Raw genomic sequence first — 16,204 nt, forward strand, 5'->3', positions numbered from 1 at the left:
GAAGGAGAAGACAGAGAAGAAGGTCAAGGTCCACAAACCCTCGTCTCTCTCCCGCTCTCTGTCATTTACGGTCTGTACGAACACGCGTCACAGTCAAATGCTTCTTCGTGCCTGTCGCTTAGCTCTCTTTTAGAGACTCAACCAACGAAAAAAAAAAGTCTGAAAACGAGCTGCTTTCCATCGCCCCTGACTCGGAACAGCGACGCCCCTCAACTTGAAATCGAGAGCTTCCTTCTGTTCCTTCCCTTCTCCTGACCTTGAACCAACAACCACCCTTCTCGCACTCGTCTTCTCTTAATCAACTCCCCCGCACTCTCTCCAAAGACCAGGCAGGCCCCTAGTCGCAACCTCGACCTCTCTCCCAACCCCAACCTCCCTTTCGTTCGTTCCAGTCAGGCGGACAACCTCCTCCCTTCCCTTCCACAACAACGAGCGAACCGACGGGAATGGCTACTGCTGCAGCTTACAACATGCCTGGATCTCCTACAGGAGGAGCTTACTCTACCGGTATACCTGGTGGGAACAACAAGAGTCTGAGCAGGAACACCATGAACAGGATATCAGTCTCGGCGGTGAGTCGGGCCCTCTCTCTCCTTCACTTCCCCTCCTCTCGCTCCCTTCGCCCTCGCTTGAGACCCGAAGCTAACCTGCTGCTCCTTCCACGGTGATCCGATATAGATGTACTCTATGGCAGCTGAAGCGGATGTAGAGGTGGATGATGATCTGGCGAAAGGTTCGTTCAAGCTCTCCCTCTTCGCTTCCTTCCCGTCTCGAGCTGATACCGAGTACGACCTTGGTTTTCCCTTCTGCATACAGCCCAGAAGAGACTGAGGGATCTCAAGAGCAAAATCTCGTCTCAATCCAAGAAGAATTTCGTCCTTGAACGAGGTCAGTCTCGACTGCCTTCCTTCCTCGCTCCCCTCTCCTCCCTTAGCCCTCTCCCTCGTTGCCGTTGCTGATCCTCCTCTCTCCTCTCTCTTTTTCGGGGTGCTCGTGTTAGATGTGAGATACCTGGATTCCAGAATAGCGTTGCTTATTCAGAACAGGATGGCGGCTGATGAGGTGAGTTCAAACGAAGGAGGAAGGGAGGGAGGGAAGGAAGGTCGAGCTCGAGAGGGAGAGAGAGAGACAAACAGCTGACCCTTTCCTTCGTTGTTGTCGGTTCGATAGGAGCAAAAAGTTCAAGAACATCTCGACGAGGTGGATTCGGGAGATGGTCAGCATTTGGATGACAAGAAGATGACCGTGAGTCCCTCTGCAATGTCGAGCTCGAAGGCGAAGGGGAGGGAGGGGAGGAGGAGGAGGAGGAGGAGGAGGAACGAGCTCGACTCCTCTCTCCTCCCCGAAGGAAGGTGGTTCGAAGCTGACCTTTCGTTTCTGGTTAAACCTGGCAGGCCTACGGAAACCTCTTCTTCCTCCTCCAAGCCGAACCTCGTCACATCGCTTCCCTCTGTCGACTCATCTCCATGGCCGAAATCGACATCCTCCTTCAGACGGTCATGTTCACGCTCTACGGGAACCAGTACGAGTCCAGGGAGGAGCATTTGTTGCTGACTATGTTCCAGGTGGGTCCGACTGCCTTCTAGAGCTGGTGGGAAAGAGAGTGGGAGCTGACGAGCTTTCGTTTGTTGTTGCCAGTCCGTCCTCTCTGCCCAATTCGAGACCTCAACTGAATTCGGATCCCTTCTTCGAGCCAACACTCCCGTTTCGAGGATGATGACGACCTATACTCGACGAGGACCCGGTCAGAGCTACCTCAAGAGCGTTCTGTCGGAGAGGATCAACAGTCTCATCGAGCACAAGGAGCTGAACCTCGAAATCAACCCGTTGAAGGTTCGTCGTCTCGTCTCTCTTTCCTCACCTCACCTCCCCTCCTTCTCTTCTCGTCTTCATCGATCCCTCCCGCTTACTCTTGCTCTTTTCGTCTTCCTCGGTTCTACAGGTCTACGAGCAGATGATCAACCAGATCGAGGAGGATCGAGGCTCGATTCCGGACAACCTCCCTCGAGGAGTTTCACCAGAGGTCGCCGCTGCCAACCCCGACGTCCAGGGAATCATCCTTCCGAGGTTGACGATGCTCATGGAGATCGCCGATAGCTTCCTTTCGACCATCATCGATGCCATGGAGACGGTGCCGTACGGAATCAGGTGGATCTGCAAGCAGATCAGGAGTTTGACGAGGGTGAGTCCTGTTTCGTTCCCTTCTCTTCGTCGGGCGGTTGAGTTGGAATAGGGTGTTGAGCTGGGTAGATAAGGGCAGAGATGGTGAAAGAAGGGACTGCAGAGCTGACTCTTCGTTCCTTCCGGCTTGGGTTTCGTTCAGAGGAAGTACCCCGACGCGAGCGATTTCGCCCTCTGTTCTCTCATCGGAGGTTTCTTCTTCCTTCGATTCATCAACCCAGCCATCGTGACTCCTCAAGCCTACATGCTCGTGGACGGAGTCCCAAACAAGCACCCTCGTCGGACGCTCACTCTCGTTCGTCCTTCCCTCCCTCTTTCTTCCTTCGACGCGTCGGACTGACTCGACCCAACTCCCTTCTGTTCTTTTCCTTCTTTCGTTCCATGCAGATCGCCAAGATGCTCCAGAACCTCGCCAACAAGCCGTCGTACTCGAAGGAAGCCTACATGATGTCGCTCAACCCTTTCGTCGAGAACAACAAGAAGAGGATCAACGAGTTCTTGAACAGTCTTTGCGACGTCGGAGATTTCTACGATAACTTGGAGGTGAGTGGCTGATTATGCTTCGAGTCAGTCTCGAGAAGGTCCTTTACTGATCTTCCCGCTTGGTCCTTTGTCCATTGTCAGATGGATCAGTATATGACGCTGTCGAAACGAGACTTCAAGATCAACATCACTCTCAACGAGCTCTACGTGACTCAGGATTACCTTCTCAAGCATATCGATACTCTCGTGAGTCTCTCTACCGGTCTTTCATCGCCTCACCGATCAAGCTTTGACTCCAACTGACTTCTCGTGTCCTCTTCCTCTCCTCCTCCCTCCCGTTCTCTCTGTCCCTCTCTCTCTCCTACCCATTCTCTCACCTCCCCCAGGCTCCCAGCGATAAACATCACCTCCGTCTCTGCCTCTCCGAACTCGGTTCCGCTCCTCCCCAAGTGCCTCGAAAGGAGAACCGAGCCATCGACCTCCCCATCTTCTCTCGGTGGGAAACCCCCGTCCAGGACATCACCGCCCAACTCATGTCGGACAACAACGTCACCAAGAACGACATCCTCTTCCAGGAAACCAAATCCATCTTCGTTCAACTCATTCGATCCATCCCTCAACTCGCAGACCGTCGTCCCATCAACCTCGCCAACCTCGCCGAACGAGCAGCGACGGCGAAGGATGCGATGCTCGTGAGGAAGGGGATCAAAGTCAAGGAGATGCTGAGGGAGCTGGAGGAACTGAAGGTGGTGGATTCGAGGGATAACTACAGGTTGATGCAGGAGGAGGTCAGTGCGGAGCTGGTGCATTTGGGGAACATGAAGGAGAAGGTTTCGGTCGAGGCGAAGAGTCTGGAGAGTGTTTTCAAGACGATTGGGGATCATAACAAGTAAGTTCTGCCCTTCTTCGTTCGTCCTTCAGATCCGATGGTGAGGGGGAATCGAGCGGGATGGAGGGGAGGGCGACACGTGCTCGTTCCGAACTGATCTCTTCTTTCATTTCTTTCCACCCTCAGCTACCTCCGCTCCCAACTCGAACAGTACAAATCCTACCTCCAGAACGTCCGGGCCACCTCGAGTTCCAAAGACAAGGCTTCGACACCCGTGGGAGTTACCGCCGTCGGAGGAAAGGAGAAGAAACCGGCCAAGTCGACCGTCCTCGGTCCTTATCGATTCACTCACGCTCAGCTCGAGAAGGAAGGAATCATCATGGAGAGCAACGTACCGGATAACAGGTTCGTCCTCGTCTACGACTCTGATCTCACTCTCTTCGTGCGTTCTTCGTTGAACTCGAATGAACGCTGACCTCTTCTTCTCGTTTTCGTTTCGCTCGTTCGGATAGACGAGCCAACATCTACTTCAACATCACTTCGCCTTCACCTGGAACGTTCATCATCGGTCTTCACTACAAGGGAAGGGACAAGGCTATCTTGGAGATGGATCTCGGGTTGGATGATTTGCTCGAGAAGGTTCGTTCTCTCTTTCCTTCCCTTCTCTCCTTTTCTTCACCCGACGCTGACTTCGAATCCCTCTCTTCGACACTACAGCAAAAGGACAACAACGTCTACCTCGACCTCGAATACGTCCAGCTCAACGTCCCCAAGGTTCTCGCTCTGCTCAACAAGGTCTTCGGGAAGAGGAAGTAAACCTCCGTCCTCCTCGCCGCCTCTCGTCCCGATTCGACTCCATCTCTTCATGACCCGCCATCCATCCACCCATGCCTTACACACGACTCTTACCAATCTTAACCATACTCCCGCAACGTTTCTTGGTCTCTTCTCTTCTCTCGCTCGTCGCCATCCTCTTTTCGTCTTTTTGCTCTCTCCCTTCTTACTCCATCCCACTTGCTCTACCTCGGTTTGATTCTCTTCCCGGCCCTTTACCCTCATTTTCACTACGTACATCGCAACCTTCTATATACCACACCTTCCTTTCTTTTTGCCCCCCTCTTCTCTCTCGCTCTCGCTGGTGCGACTTTCTCCTTCCTTTCTTTACGATGGCTCCCGCTCCTCTTTTAATCTCTATTCTACAAGTCTACCGACTCCGTTGGTCTAGTATGCTTCGCTTTTCTTGTGTTTGTGTTTCGTTTTTTTCGTTCTCGGTTCGCTTTTCTTGAACTCGGCTCCGTTCGACCTTGCCTGCTTTTACTCTAGGATTTCTCACGTTTGATCACTTACGCGTTCGCTTACGGATTCTCTCCCGTTTCTTTGCTCAAGACTTAAATGAAAAGAAGGTGAAAAAAGAGAGCGGAGCCGAACTGAAACAAGAGGCCTGAGCGCTCAGGCCTCTTCCTCGTTGCCCTCCAACGTCCACCTTCCCTTCTCTTTCTCCTTTCCTCCTTTTCGACAACGTCGTCTCGGAACTCAGAGATGAACACTTCGTTGGTACGTATCTTCCCCTCCCTCAACTAGAGAGCTGAAGGGAGAGCACGGGAGGGAGAGACGAGTCGAGCAGGGACCCGGCTGACGAGCTGACCTTCCTCCTTTCCTTCTCCCTTGCCCTTCCTTTCTCCCTGTCTCTTTCTCTGTGTGAACCAGACGCAGAACGCGGTTAACCCCTTGGAGTCCCCTATCAATCTTATCCAGGTAAGCGTTGAGAGAGCAAGGAAGAGGATCCGTTGCTCAAGTTCACCTCCCTCCCGCCCTTCTTCATCCTTTCCACATCCTCTCCCCTCCTTTTCCTCTTCCAGAGAGCTTGGGACGAACTTAGTATGGAGAGAAACAACTATCGGGAGCGATTCTTGCGAATCCTCGAGCTCAGTCGGTTCGTCTCTTGGTCCTCCCTTCGTCTCTTTTTTCTTCAAGTTGAGGCAGATTGAGTACCTCCTTGGGTCTCTATCTGCTCTTGTCTCAGTCCTCGACTTCCGTCAACCACCAATCCGACGCTGCTGCACCTCCTGTTGACCCTTCGAGCTCGGCCACTCGGGCTCCTCTCTCTCACCTCGTTGGCGCTGTGAGCACAGATATCGAGCCTTTTCTGCTCTTACGTGGGTATCTGACAGTTCTTCATCTTCTTTGCCCTCTCCCCTGTCCTCCGAGATCATTCCCACCGTTGAGTCTCGGCCTGAGCCTACTGCTCAAGTGTCTCTCGCCGTCGAGACACAGGGATCACCTGCGAGTTCGTTCCTCGATCAAATCCTTTCCTCGACGATCTCGCCTAACTATTTTTGTCTGGCGCGATTGCAGATCCTTGCTTTCTACAAGCTCGGAGTCGCCCAAGCAGAAGTTCAAGTCTCGACGAAGTGAAGGAGGAGCAAAGGAGAAGGTGTTGACGATTGGGTTTCATCGCCATTTCTCTGCGACCTACTACGTTTTGGCTTACTTGAACGCTCGTCATGAGCTCTGACTTTCCCTGCTTTGAATCGGGACTGAGCGAGAGAGAGAGGGGACGAAGAGAGAGAAGAGGCAGATGAGAGGACTCCGAGCGAACTCAACGACGACGACGACGACTCGGCGGAGGAAGGGTCAAAGTTCCTTTGCGTTTGTACCTTTCGAGGCTTGAAAACTAGACTCGTATTAAGGCATCGCTGCTTCCGCTGGTGATGGGCGGCCAACTTAACAGTAGAGCGAAAGATTGGGACTCGAGACGCGTCGAGCCAAATTTGGCTTTTTCTTCCGGGTCCTGACTGAACCTTTTGCAGTCGATACGGTACTCTTGAGGAACCTGATGATTATGAGCAACTTTCAACAGATTCTCGACGAAAAATTCCGCTAATAGTCCAGATCTACTCTCGCTTCCAAACCACCAAACTCAACACGCGTCTCACGCTCACTCTCTTCGACCCATCCCAGCCCTCCCCTCCCTCCTGCTTGATCTTCTCAAACTGGTCCTTCAGCCAATCTCGCTCTCCGGCGGGAAGAGCAGCTCGGTAAGAGATGACCGGCGAGACAGACGCGTAGTAAGATTCGAGCTGTTGTTCGCGACGCGACGAAGGAACAAAGAACGAGAGTCAGTGCGTCTGTCTGTCCTCTTCCAAACTCGGCCAGAAACTTCAAATACAAGTGAAAAGGGAGACGTTGACGAACCTCGTCCAAACTCATCGTCGTCTTCATCTCGTCCTCAATCTCCTGATCAACCGCCTCGACGCGCCCTTCGTTCGCAGCAGACTGGAGATTCCAAGACCAGACCCCTTCGTTGTGAAGGTATCTATCTCCCTTGTTCCATCCCCACTTCCATCGGCGTGGCGGGAGATTCCAGCTGGAAGAGGGAGGAGGCGATGGGAGCTCGTCGTACAAGGAGTAGGTGTGATGGTTCCCCTTCGATCGATAGGGGAGGAAAGGACCAGAGTATCGATGAGTCCGAGCCCGAGAAGGTTTTCCAGTTACTAGCGTTCTTGAGCATTGTGACGGTTTGAAGCGAAAGGGTTCGAGCTCATCTTTCCCCTTCCGTTCAGCCAACGTTCCAACCGCCACCATCGCCTCCGACAGATTCATCCCCAACTCCTTCTTCTCTGATAATAAAGGGGGACAGGGTGCTCTATTCAACTTGCCGTAAAAACAAGTTCGCTCGCGAAGCAAGGAGGTCGTCGTCGTCGCAGAGGAACCCTCCAGAGGTTGAGCTCGTCCTCCTTCCTTCCCTCCCTCCTCGACTCCACTCCCTCCGCTACGGTCCTTCTCGTTCGTCGGAGTCTCGTATTTGGAGTGAGTGATCCACGAGCCTCACGTTACCGGAACTCTGAGAGCTGACTCTCTTTTCTCTGTTTCGTCAGCAGTCTCGAACCCTTCCCCTCCTCGACCTCCCCTTTCCCTCTTCCCGTCTTCCTTTTCCCCTTCTTACTCTTCACCACCTTCCTTTCTTCCCATGTCGCCTTCCAAAACCAAAAATCCACCTCCCGGGCTCCCTCCAGGCCGAGTTCCTAACGGTGGTCCTGCTCAGCTTCCTCAGCCGCCCTCGTTCAACGGTCAACCTCCTCCCTTCTTCCCTCCAGGCTTCCACTTCCAGTTTCAACAGCAACCACCTCATCCACAAACCTACTACCAGTCCCCTCACCCAAATCCCAACCCTCAACAAGGTCAACAGCAGCAGCAACCTCCTCCTCCTGGGTTCTGGCAGCCTCCAGTCAATCGTCCTCCTCCTCAGCTTCAAACTCCCGGAGGTCCTCCTCGTTCCTCCTCGTTCCCAGGCCCACCACCACCATCACCTCCTCCTCCTCCTCCGAACCCACAGCCGTTCAACTTCCAAGGACCTCCTCATCCTCATCCTCAAGCTCAGTTCGTCGTCGGACCTCTTCCTCCTGGGTTCGTCTTTCAAAACGGCTTCCTCGTTTCCGACGGTCGACCTCCTGGCGGACCCTGGATGCAGAACGGACCTCCTCCGATGGGCTGGATGGTACCTCAGAATGGTGGTGGAATGATGATGCAGCCTGGTGGTGGTGGGTGGAACGGTATGGGAGGAGGAGGAGAAGCCTTCACGTCGAGAGGAGGACCCATCGACGCGTTTGATCCGAATCGGGGAATGGAACAGCTACCGTCTGGATGTGAGTTTCGCTTCAGCTCTTAGTACCCGCCAGTCTTGCTCTCGAAACTGATACTTTGCTGCTCCTACCAGATTCAGGAGCCCGTCCTTCCCAGCTCGTCACGTTCAACGGTCCTCCTCAATTCCACCAACCCTCCGCTCCGTCTTCGCCCACTCGAGCGACCAACAATCAACCTCATGCAGCTCTAAGAACATCGCCTCCCAAACCACAACCCCTTAACCTTCCACCTCCCTCCGAATTCCCAACCTTCGCTCCCCAATCTTCAGGCGTCCCTCCTCTTCCTCCTCCTCACTCGTTTTGGCAGTCGATCGTGGCTCCTCCTCCAGGACAAGCCTCCTCTCCCATCTATCGATCCAAGGCCGTCAAGATTACTCGAGCCCCAACTAAGCTTGCCGTCGCTTCGCCGCCCGGAGTCGTAAAGGGCACGGCCGGGAAGGAGAAGGAGAAGAGGGAAGCGACGAAAGCGAAGTTGCTGCCTCCAGCTTCTTCCGCTGCGAGGATGGACAAGGATTTCCCCCCTCTGTCGAGGAAACCGTCGCCGGAAGCGGTGGAGCCGTCTTCGTCTGACGCGAGCGCGAAGGTGTGCCCTTTTCTCTCCTGTCCCAACTCTGGCTCACGACGCGTCGTTTCGTTGCTGATTGCCTTTTCTACTTCCTCTCCTCAGTCCTCATCTCTTCGATCAAATCCATCTACGGCTCTCAGCTCACCTCTTCGGCCTCAAGACTCCCAACCCGACACCACTTCCGTCGACGCGAAGATCTCGGCTCGAGTCCTCGACAAGTACGTCGAGGTCTTCATCCCCTCCTTCCTCCACGCCCTCCAAAACGATCCCCCTCAGTTTCTTCACCCTCTCGCCGCCCTTTCTCCCTTCCCTCTTCCATCCTACCCTCAAGCTTTCCTCCCTCCTTCTCTCCTGCTCCTCCCACCTCCTCCCTCGGACGATTACCTCCTCTTCAGTCCTCCCGTCTCTCCCGCCGTCGTTCGAGACCTCCCACCACTCGAACCAGCATCGTACAAGGAGCGATGGAAAACCCTACTCGGTTGGGAGCTCGACTCGCTGGGAGAGAGTCTCGGGAAATTGGTGCTCTGGAAGCAGCAGATCTCGGTGGTTGATCAGAGGAGAGGGGTTTTCGAAGTTTTCGTGCCAGGAATTCGAGAGGGCCATCCTAAGGTCGAAGTGGGCGATGTGGTTCTGCTGAGGGAGGTATACTTGGATCTGGAGTCAGGGGGACAGGACGGCTTCCAAGGGAGGGTGGTGGGGAAGAAAGCCAGAGACGGGCTCGTTCGTGAGCGTCTTTCTGCCGCTCTAGAATTCACGACCCGTCAAGGGTTCCGATCTCGATCCATTCGATTGCTGACTCGATTAATTTGCCTCTTTTTTTCCTCCTCGCAGACATCCAAGTCCCTCACCTCTGGCCAGTTCTCTGCGATCCTCATCGACCCATCGAGAAACAACAAGCCTTCCTCGCCGTCTCGCCAGCAGCTGGAACCGTTCTCCCCACTCACTTCAACCTCACCTTCAAGCTCAACGCTACTCCGTCGGTGACCATGTTCGATTCGGTTGTCCTCACTTCGAAGGCTCTCGAGCCCGACTGGATTCGCCGAGTCGACGACTCGAGGGAGAAGAAGGAGTTGGCAAGGAGGTGGTTGTTTCCCAAGCAGGAGGACGTCTCGAACGAGGAATCGGAAAGGCTAGGAGAGCCGATTGAGTGGGTAGACGAGAAGTTGAACGAGGAGCAGAAGGTGAGCCGTTCGAATTCTCAAGTTTCGAAAGACGCGCCCTGACTGACGGACTCTCTTCCTTTCCTCCCGCTCGTTCTCGTATAGACCGCCGTCGCCACCATCGCATCGAAGGTCTCTAGAGTCCCCTATCTCATCTCAGGGCCCTTTGGAACAGGGAAGACCAAGTCGGTCGTCGAGGGAGTCCTGCAGATTCTGAGATGTCAGCCCAACGCGACGATCCTCCTCTCCGCTCCATCCAACTCCGCAGCCGATACGCTCGCCCTTCGACTCAGGAGGACTCTTCGACCGGCGGATATGCTGAGGCTGAACGATCGGGAGAGGACCTTTGCAGAGGTACCAGACGTCTTGTGAGTTCCGAAACGCGTCGTCCTTGCTTTTCCTTGCTGACTCTCGTCTCGTTCATTCGCCTCAGACTTCCTTACTGCTGTTCGTGGATCTCGTCACTCTCTTGTGTACCCCTTCGCATACTGATCAAGCTCTCTTTTTCGCAGACATCGAGTCAGATCATTTCGCTCTGCCTCCCTTCGCACAGCTCATGAGCTACCGAGTCGTCCTCTGCTCATGCCTCGACGCGTCCATCCTCCTTCAAGCTCGAGCGTCAAACGAGGATCTCGGTCTACTCGAGGCATCTACGACTGGAACGATTCACCGAGGAGTTTCGATCGAGCCTCACTGGACGCATCTCCTTATCGACGAGGTTCGTGGCTCACTCTCGAACGGAACCCTGCCTCGAGTCCTCGACGAAGATCTGACTCTCCTTCTTTTTGCTCGATTCAGGCTGGTCAAGGCTCTGAGCCCGAGCTTCTCATCCCGATCTCGGTCGTCCTTCCCTATCGAGGAGGAGATCAACCTCCGAAAAGAGAACCTCAGCTCGTTCTCTGCGGAGATCCCCAGCAACTTGGTCCTATCGTTACCAGCGAGGCAGCTCGAAGCGGCGAGCTCGACGTCTCTCTCCTGGAACGACTCTTCGAGCAGCCGATCTACTCTTCCAAGAGTCAGGTCTTCCCTAGACCTTTCACCAACCTCGTCAAGGTAAGTGAGATCCCTCTGGTAGATGCTGGAGAAGGAGGAACGAAGCTCTTTTCTCGCAGCCGTCGCGTCGCCCACGCCTCTTCCCGCTGACTTGTCCTTCTCTTTCTTCTTTCACAGAACTACCGATGCCACCCCGCCCTACTCATGACACCATCCTCTCTCTTCTATGGAGATACTCTTGAACCAGCAGCCCGCAACGGATCGATCTCTTGGACTGAACTCCCCAACAACGACCTTCCATTTGTTTTCTTCAACACCGTCGGAGATGAGGAGATGGTAGATGAGGTGAGTCTCGAGCTCGAGTTTCAACTGAGTCGTACGTCCGAATCTGACTCTCCTTCTTGCTTTCCCACAGCACGCGTCGTGGTACAACGAGTCGGAAGGGGAACGAGTCGTCAAGATCATTCAGTCGCTTCTCGAGGAGTCGAGTGCTTGCTCTCCTCCCCTCAAGCCATCGGACATCGGTGTCATGGCTCCCTTCAGGGAGCAGGTTTGGCGAGTACGAGCGAAACTTCGAAAGGTTGGACTCGGCTCGGTAGATGTTGGATCGGTCGAGGCACGTTCTCTCGTCTTGACGCGTCTTTTCCTCTTCCGGCTCAACTGACGGCTTGACTTTACTTTTTTTTCCCTCGATTGTACAGGATTACCAAGGCCGAGAAAGTCGTATCACCATCGTTTCTACTGTTCGGTCGAGGGAACGATTCCTCGACGAGGACAAGCTCAAGGGACTGGGTTTGGTCTTCGAGCAGAAGAGGTTCGTCAAGACTCTCTTTCCTTCCCTCGTCCGAGGTATACTGTCCTAATATTTCTATTCCTCTGTCTCCTCTCAGATTCAACGTCGCCATTACTCGAGCCAAGGAGCTTCTCATCGTCGTCGGGAACGCTTCGCTGCTCTCGAAGGACCCTTACTGGGGAGCTCTCCTCGCTTTCGCACTTCGGAACAAGCTGTTCGTACACTTTTTCGACGACGTGGAATCGCTGAGCTCAAGCGGCTCGGCGAGAGGAAGGTGACGGAGACGCGCCGAAAATTGACACCCTCCCTTTCGTTTTCCTGCCTTCTTCTGCAGCTTCATCGGTCCTTCCGTCGAAGGCCTGCAACCCTCGAACACCTACATGTCTCGACTGGAATCCTCGTACCTCAACAGTCGACCCTCCCTCCACGCTCGGAAGTCCAGCCCGGGAGAGCAAGACGGCGACGAGGAGGATGAGGAGGACGAGGCTGGAGCTGCTCTTAGTGGCGCTATGGCTAGGGAGGCATTAAGAGAGGAGGACAACTAGTTTTGTTCGTCTATTCGCTTTGTTCTAGGAACCCATCTCTTCTTGTTCGTCTCTCGACCTTGTTTTCCGCATTCTTTTTTGTTGCCTTCCTTTGTGTTCTCTTCCCCTACTCTATCGGGTTTTCTCACTCTGTTCCTCTTTTTTCTCTCTCTTCTTTTTCTTGGGTTGTTCGTCTCTTCATCTCTTTTCTTCTATATGTGCATCTGTCCTTCCCTCCTCCTCTCTTCGTACCCTTCATCTCTCTCTCTCTCCCACCCTCCTCTTTCACCCCGCCGTCCTCTTCAATCCATGTTGTACCAAAACAGCAACGTACGTAGTTCATCATTCGAATATCCGGTGCGCAGTAACAAGCAAAGCACCCAAAGAAAAGCAAAAGCAAGTTCGGAAACGGTTCGTGAATCCCTCCCCAACGTCTACTGTCCTCCTCCAGGCGCTCCAGGGGCTCCGAACTTCGACGCCATCTCCCTGAGGCTGGGATCGTTCATCATCTCGCTCATAGAAGGAGGTCCTCCGCCGGACTGCATTCGCTCAGCCCTGTTTCGAATCGAAGAAAGGAGGGAAGGTCAGCGAGAGACTCGTCGAACAAAGGACGAAGATGAGGAGGAGAAAAACGTACATGTTTCGAACAGTAGGGTTGTTCATGAGTCCGTCGAGTCCTCCCGAGGCCATCATCTACGAAGGAAAGGGGAAGAGAGAGAGGGAGGGAGGAAGAAGTCAGCTCGAGACGCGCGACGACTTTCCTCGGTTCTTCGTTCGAGGAAATGTGAACGTACCTGCTGCGCCATAGCCATCAGCTGAGGGTTCTGCATGAGGCTGGAGGGACAAATGAAAGCGTCAAAAAGGAAAGAGAGCGACAGAGGAAGGCGAAGGGAGGCAAAGGAAGGAAGACAGGTCAGTCTCAACTTCTCGGTCCTCGATTCGCCGATTCCTTCCTCCTTGCAGCTCGCCCAGCGCCACGCCCAAGCATCCTAACTGCAGAACCAAAGCAAAACTCTGACGTACCTAGCAATATCAGGCATTCCTCCTCCTCCAGCTCCTCCAGCACCTCCTCCGAACATCCCAGCGAGAGCGCTCAAGTCGGGCATTCCTCCCATGGGAGGAGCTCCTCCTCGAGGGGCAGCAACGGAATCCGCCTCCTCGTCCGACTCGGCGTCGTCGTCGTCGGCCCTGGAAGAAGTGGAAGGGAGACGGGATTGAGCGTTGGCGAGAGCGGATCGGAGGTTGGTGTTGGTAGGGTCGAGGAGGAGACCCTTCTCGTAGGCTTGGACGGCGGAGGGGAATTGGGAGAGGGAGTAGTGGGCGTGACTGTCAAAGTGGGAAGGTGAGGGAGGGAGGGAGGCAAGAGAGGAGGGGAGGGAAGGGAAAGGTGAGCTCGACGCGAAGGGACGAAGAGACGGAGGAGGGCCAGAACAAAGAGTTTACTTACCCGAGTCGCGAGTAAGCCTTGACGAACGAGCTATCAACCTCGAGAGCCTTCTCGGCGTCTTCGACGGCCTTGTGGTGATCTCCAGCGGAACTGTAGGCGGCGGCTCGGTTCTGGGAGGAGGAAAGAAGGAAGGAGGACGTGGTGAGCTTGAGCTCGAAAATGAACTCGTTTCACCGGATTCTTGGCTTCGATCAAAGCTGTAAAAAGGCCTCCTTCCATCCAGGAGACCGTAGAAGAGTGCAAGTACAAGAAAGACTGGTATTAGGAAAACTCACAGAGTAGTAAACAGGGTTCCTAGCGTCAAGAGCGATGGCCTCGGTGTACTTCTCGATAGCGGACGAGTACTGCTTGGTGGTCATCAAAGAGTTTCCGGCAGCCTTGAGGGCTGTAGGATCAAGATTCAACCAAGGTGGAGAACAAGGTCAGTCCTTGAGACTCGAAGGAAGAAGAGAAGCGAACGAGTCGAGGAGGGCGACGAGCTCAAAGGGAAGGAAACGGACCTTCAGCAGCAGCCTTGACAGCAGGAGTAGGAGCGGCGGTGGGAGCAGCAGGTTTAGGGAGAGGAGTAGAAGCTTGAGCAGCGGCGGGGGACTATATTGCCACATAAGTGAGGGGGAAGAACGAAGGAAAGAGTCGAAGCGACGTGGAAGGGAGGAGAAGGAAGGAGGTCAGCTCTGTGTCCGAGCGAGCCCTCGAACCGCTCTCTTTCTACCTTCGAACCTCGCAGAGCTGCAGGATATAAGCTAGAAGACGATGAAAGGAGATGGGAACGCACCTTAACACCCGACTTCTCCTTAGTCCTGAGGTAAACGTCGAGCAGGGAGAGCAACGAAGCGGGCTTGATGGAGTATTGCTCCTGCTGAGAGGCAGAGGTAGGATCGATCCCAAAAGCTTCGGCGATGCACTCGACTAAAAAAAAGAAGCCAAGCGATGGAGAGCGTTAGCAAGGAGGGGAAGGAGGTGAGAACGATGGGAAGCTGTCAAGGGGGGGACTCACTGGCAACCTCGACTCCCTCAGCGTCGTCCGACTTAATAGAGTTGTCGTTCACAGAGTCCCTGAGGAAGCCGAGAATGTTGAAGACGAGCTGCTTCTTCTTGAGATCGGAAGACATGGTGTTGGGGAAGGAGAGGAGATGGGTGTTGAAGGTGACGGAGGGTCGAGCTTCGTTTTGGCAGATCGGCTCCTCTTTCACGTGGAAGATTCGAGATCGATTCTCAAAGATATAGTTCGATACTTTATCTCAGCATATCCTCAAGCTCGCACTTTCTCCAGATCTCGCTCAAAAAATACGCAGAAGCTTCGCACAAAAAGCGATCAAGATCAAGCCTTGGTCTGCTTCGACGTCTCGCCCTCCTCGTCCCTCGCCTGCTGATCCTCCTCTATCTCGTCCACCTCGGCCTCCTCCTCCTGCTCTGCCTCCTCTACCTGCTCCTCCAAGTCCTCCACCATCAACCTCTCTTGTTCGAGCTTCTCCATCTCCGAAGCGGTCCTGGCTTCTCGTTGTGCTCGGGCTGCCTCGTTCTTGTAAACGATCTGACGTTCGTTGAGGACGAGCTTGATTCGAGCCATGGAGAGTTGGATCTGAAGAGCGAGCGAGGGCGAGAGCAAGAGAGGGAAGGAAGTTGATCAGCTTCTGAGTGCGATCAGAGCATAGAGCCAATGGAAACGAAAAGGAAAGGAAAGAGAAAGGAACAGTCGAGCTCACCATGTGTCGAGTCTTCTTGGTTCCCCAATCCCTCGTCTTGTCGGCCTCCTTTCGACGGATCTCGGCCTTTTGGGTGTAGTAGATGTTCTTCTCTCGAAGAAGCAAGGCCCAGAGGGTGTGCAGATCCTGGAACGACTTGACTCGGAGCTCGGAAGCTTGCCAGGGTCGGACTTCGGAGGGGAGGGAAGAAGGAAGGAAGGGAGGGAAGGAAAGGAAAAGGTCAGCTTTCCTCCCTCGACTCCTCTTGCGTCTACAAAGCCCCTCCCCCCTCGTACTCACTCATATCCAAAGCATTCTCATCCAGCTTCTCCATCGTCAAAGCCTCCCCGGTCTTTGGATCCCTATGGAAGAAGGCCCAGAGAGGGTGATCCGGATCGACCTCGATCTCGTCCTTGTACTGCCGCTTGACTACGAATTTCGGGATAGGGTTGGTTCTAGGGAGAAGGGAAGGAGGGTAGAGTTTCCCTGTTGTCGGGTCGATGAAGTCGGTTGCGTCCTGGGAGACTGGACGTTGAGTTCTGGGAGGTTCAAAGACGAGAGGCTCATGAGAAGAGGGTTTCATCGTTCGTGCAGGTTCGTCGTCGTCGTCCTCCTCCTCGGATTCTTTGGCGATGGAAGTTTCCTCGGGAGAAGAGTCGTCGGTTTTGGTGAGAGAGGAGGAGGGGTTCGAGGAGGAAGAAGGGAGGAAGGAAGGGAGGGAGGAGGAGAGGGAACGTCGAGAGGAGGGGAGGAGCGAGGAAGGAGCGAGGAAGGAGGTTGAAGCGTGCGAGGAAGACGAAGAAGAGAGGTTGGAGAGGATCCGAGGAGTGGTGGAGAAGAGTCGGGCCAACATCTTCTTTGCTTTGAGCGAAGGGTGAACGTTGGGAGACAGAAAGGAGAG

General features: G+C 54.3%; 6 protein-coding genes across 6 annotated transcripts; 4 read left to right on the plus strand and 2 right to left on the minus strand.

Annotated features, from left to right (window-relative positions):
- Positions 1-470: 470 nt before the first annotated feature.
- On the plus strand, positions 471-4,309 carry BDY24DRAFT_405754 (Rho GTPase activation protein; the record flags this gene model as incomplete). Its single annotated transcript, XM_076642668.1, has 15 exons — positions 471-572; positions 679-733; positions 817-888; positions 1,001-1,062; positions 1,171-1,245; positions 1,395-1,565; positions 1,639-1,833; positions 1,943-2,182; positions 2,324-2,476; positions 2,569-2,724; positions 2,806-2,910; positions 3,051-3,553; positions 3,680-3,898; positions 4,006-4,132; positions 4,211-4,309. The coding sequence occupies 15 exons, from the start codon at positions 471-473 to the stop codon at positions 4,307-4,309; spliced, it is 2,334 nt and encodes a 777-aa protein (XP_076500163.1).
- Positions 4,310-4,975: 666 nt separating this feature from the next.
- Positions 4,976-5,908, plus strand: BDY24DRAFT_438126 (uncharacterized protein; the record flags this gene model as incomplete). Its single annotated transcript, XM_076644337.1, has 6 exons — positions 4,976-5,047; positions 5,201-5,248; positions 5,353-5,426; positions 5,517-5,615; positions 5,702-5,780; positions 5,849-5,908. The coding sequence occupies exons 1-6, from the start codon at positions 5,033-5,035 to the stop codon at positions 5,906-5,908; spliced, it is 375 nt and encodes a 124-aa protein (XP_076500164.1). The 5' UTR covers positions 4,976-5,032.
- Positions 5,909-7,205: 1,297 nt separating this feature from the next.
- Positions 7,206-8,400, plus strand: BDY24DRAFT_154008 (uncharacterized protein). Its single transcript, XM_076636145.1, has 2 exons — positions 7,206-7,303; positions 7,375-8,400. The coding sequence occupies exon 2, from the start codon at positions 7,464-7,466 to the stop codon at positions 8,160-8,162; it is 699 nt and encodes a 232-aa protein (XP_076500165.1). The 5' UTR covers positions 7,206-7,303; positions 7,375-7,463; the 3' UTR covers positions 8,163-8,400.
- Positions 8,401-9,687: 1,287 nt separating this feature from the next.
- Positions 9,688-12,192, plus strand: BDY24DRAFT_336122 (Helz-like helicase; the record flags this gene model as incomplete). The annotated part of the gene is made up of 11 exons (XM_076637222.1): positions 9,688-9,882; positions 9,967-10,229; positions 10,295-10,308; positions 10,374-10,579; positions 10,660-10,914; positions 11,032-11,199; positions 11,270-11,482; positions 11,556-11,668; positions 11,745-11,861; positions 11,982-12,058; positions 12,104-12,192. The coding sequence occupies 11 exons, from the start codon at positions 9,688-9,690 to the stop codon at positions 12,190-12,192; spliced, it is 1,710 nt and encodes a 569-aa protein (XP_076500166.1).
- A 455-nt stretch (positions 12,193-12,647) lies between these two features.
- Positions 12,648-14,730, minus strand: BDY24DRAFT_333138 (uncharacterized protein; the record flags this gene model as incomplete). Its single annotated transcript, XM_076637141.1, has 9 exons — positions 12,648-12,726; positions 12,809-12,864; positions 12,966-13,005; positions 13,195-13,294; positions 13,382-13,497; positions 13,619-13,728; positions 13,894-13,995; positions 14,331-14,527; positions 14,616-14,730. Coding segments are annotated over 9 exons (915 nt in total), but the record flags the coding sequence as incomplete, so codon positions are not given.
- A 43-nt stretch (positions 14,731-14,773) lies between these two features.
- MRPL4 (mitochondrial 54S ribosomal protein uL29m MRPL4) lies at positions 14,774-16,193 on the minus strand. Its single transcript, XM_076638641.1, has 3 exons — positions 15,604-16,193; positions 15,325-15,494; positions 14,774-15,200 (listed from the first exon to the last, which is right to left on the minus strand). The coding sequence occupies exons 1-3, from the start codon at positions 16,154-16,156 to the stop codon at positions 14,940-14,942; spliced, it is 984 nt and encodes a 327-aa protein (XP_076500168.1). The 5' UTR covers positions 16,157-16,193; the 3' UTR covers positions 14,774-14,939.
- Between the last annotated feature and the right edge of the window lie 11 nt (positions 16,194-16,204).

Source organism: Mrakia frigida (genome assembly GCF_051309035.1).
Source record: "Mrakia frigida strain ATCC 22029 unplaced genomic scaffold BDY24scaffold_3, whole genome shotgun sequence".
In the NCBI taxonomy this organism is placed as follows: Eukaryota; Fungi; Basidiomycota; class Tremellomycetes; order Cystofilobasidiales; family Mrakiaceae; genus Mrakia; species Mrakia frigida.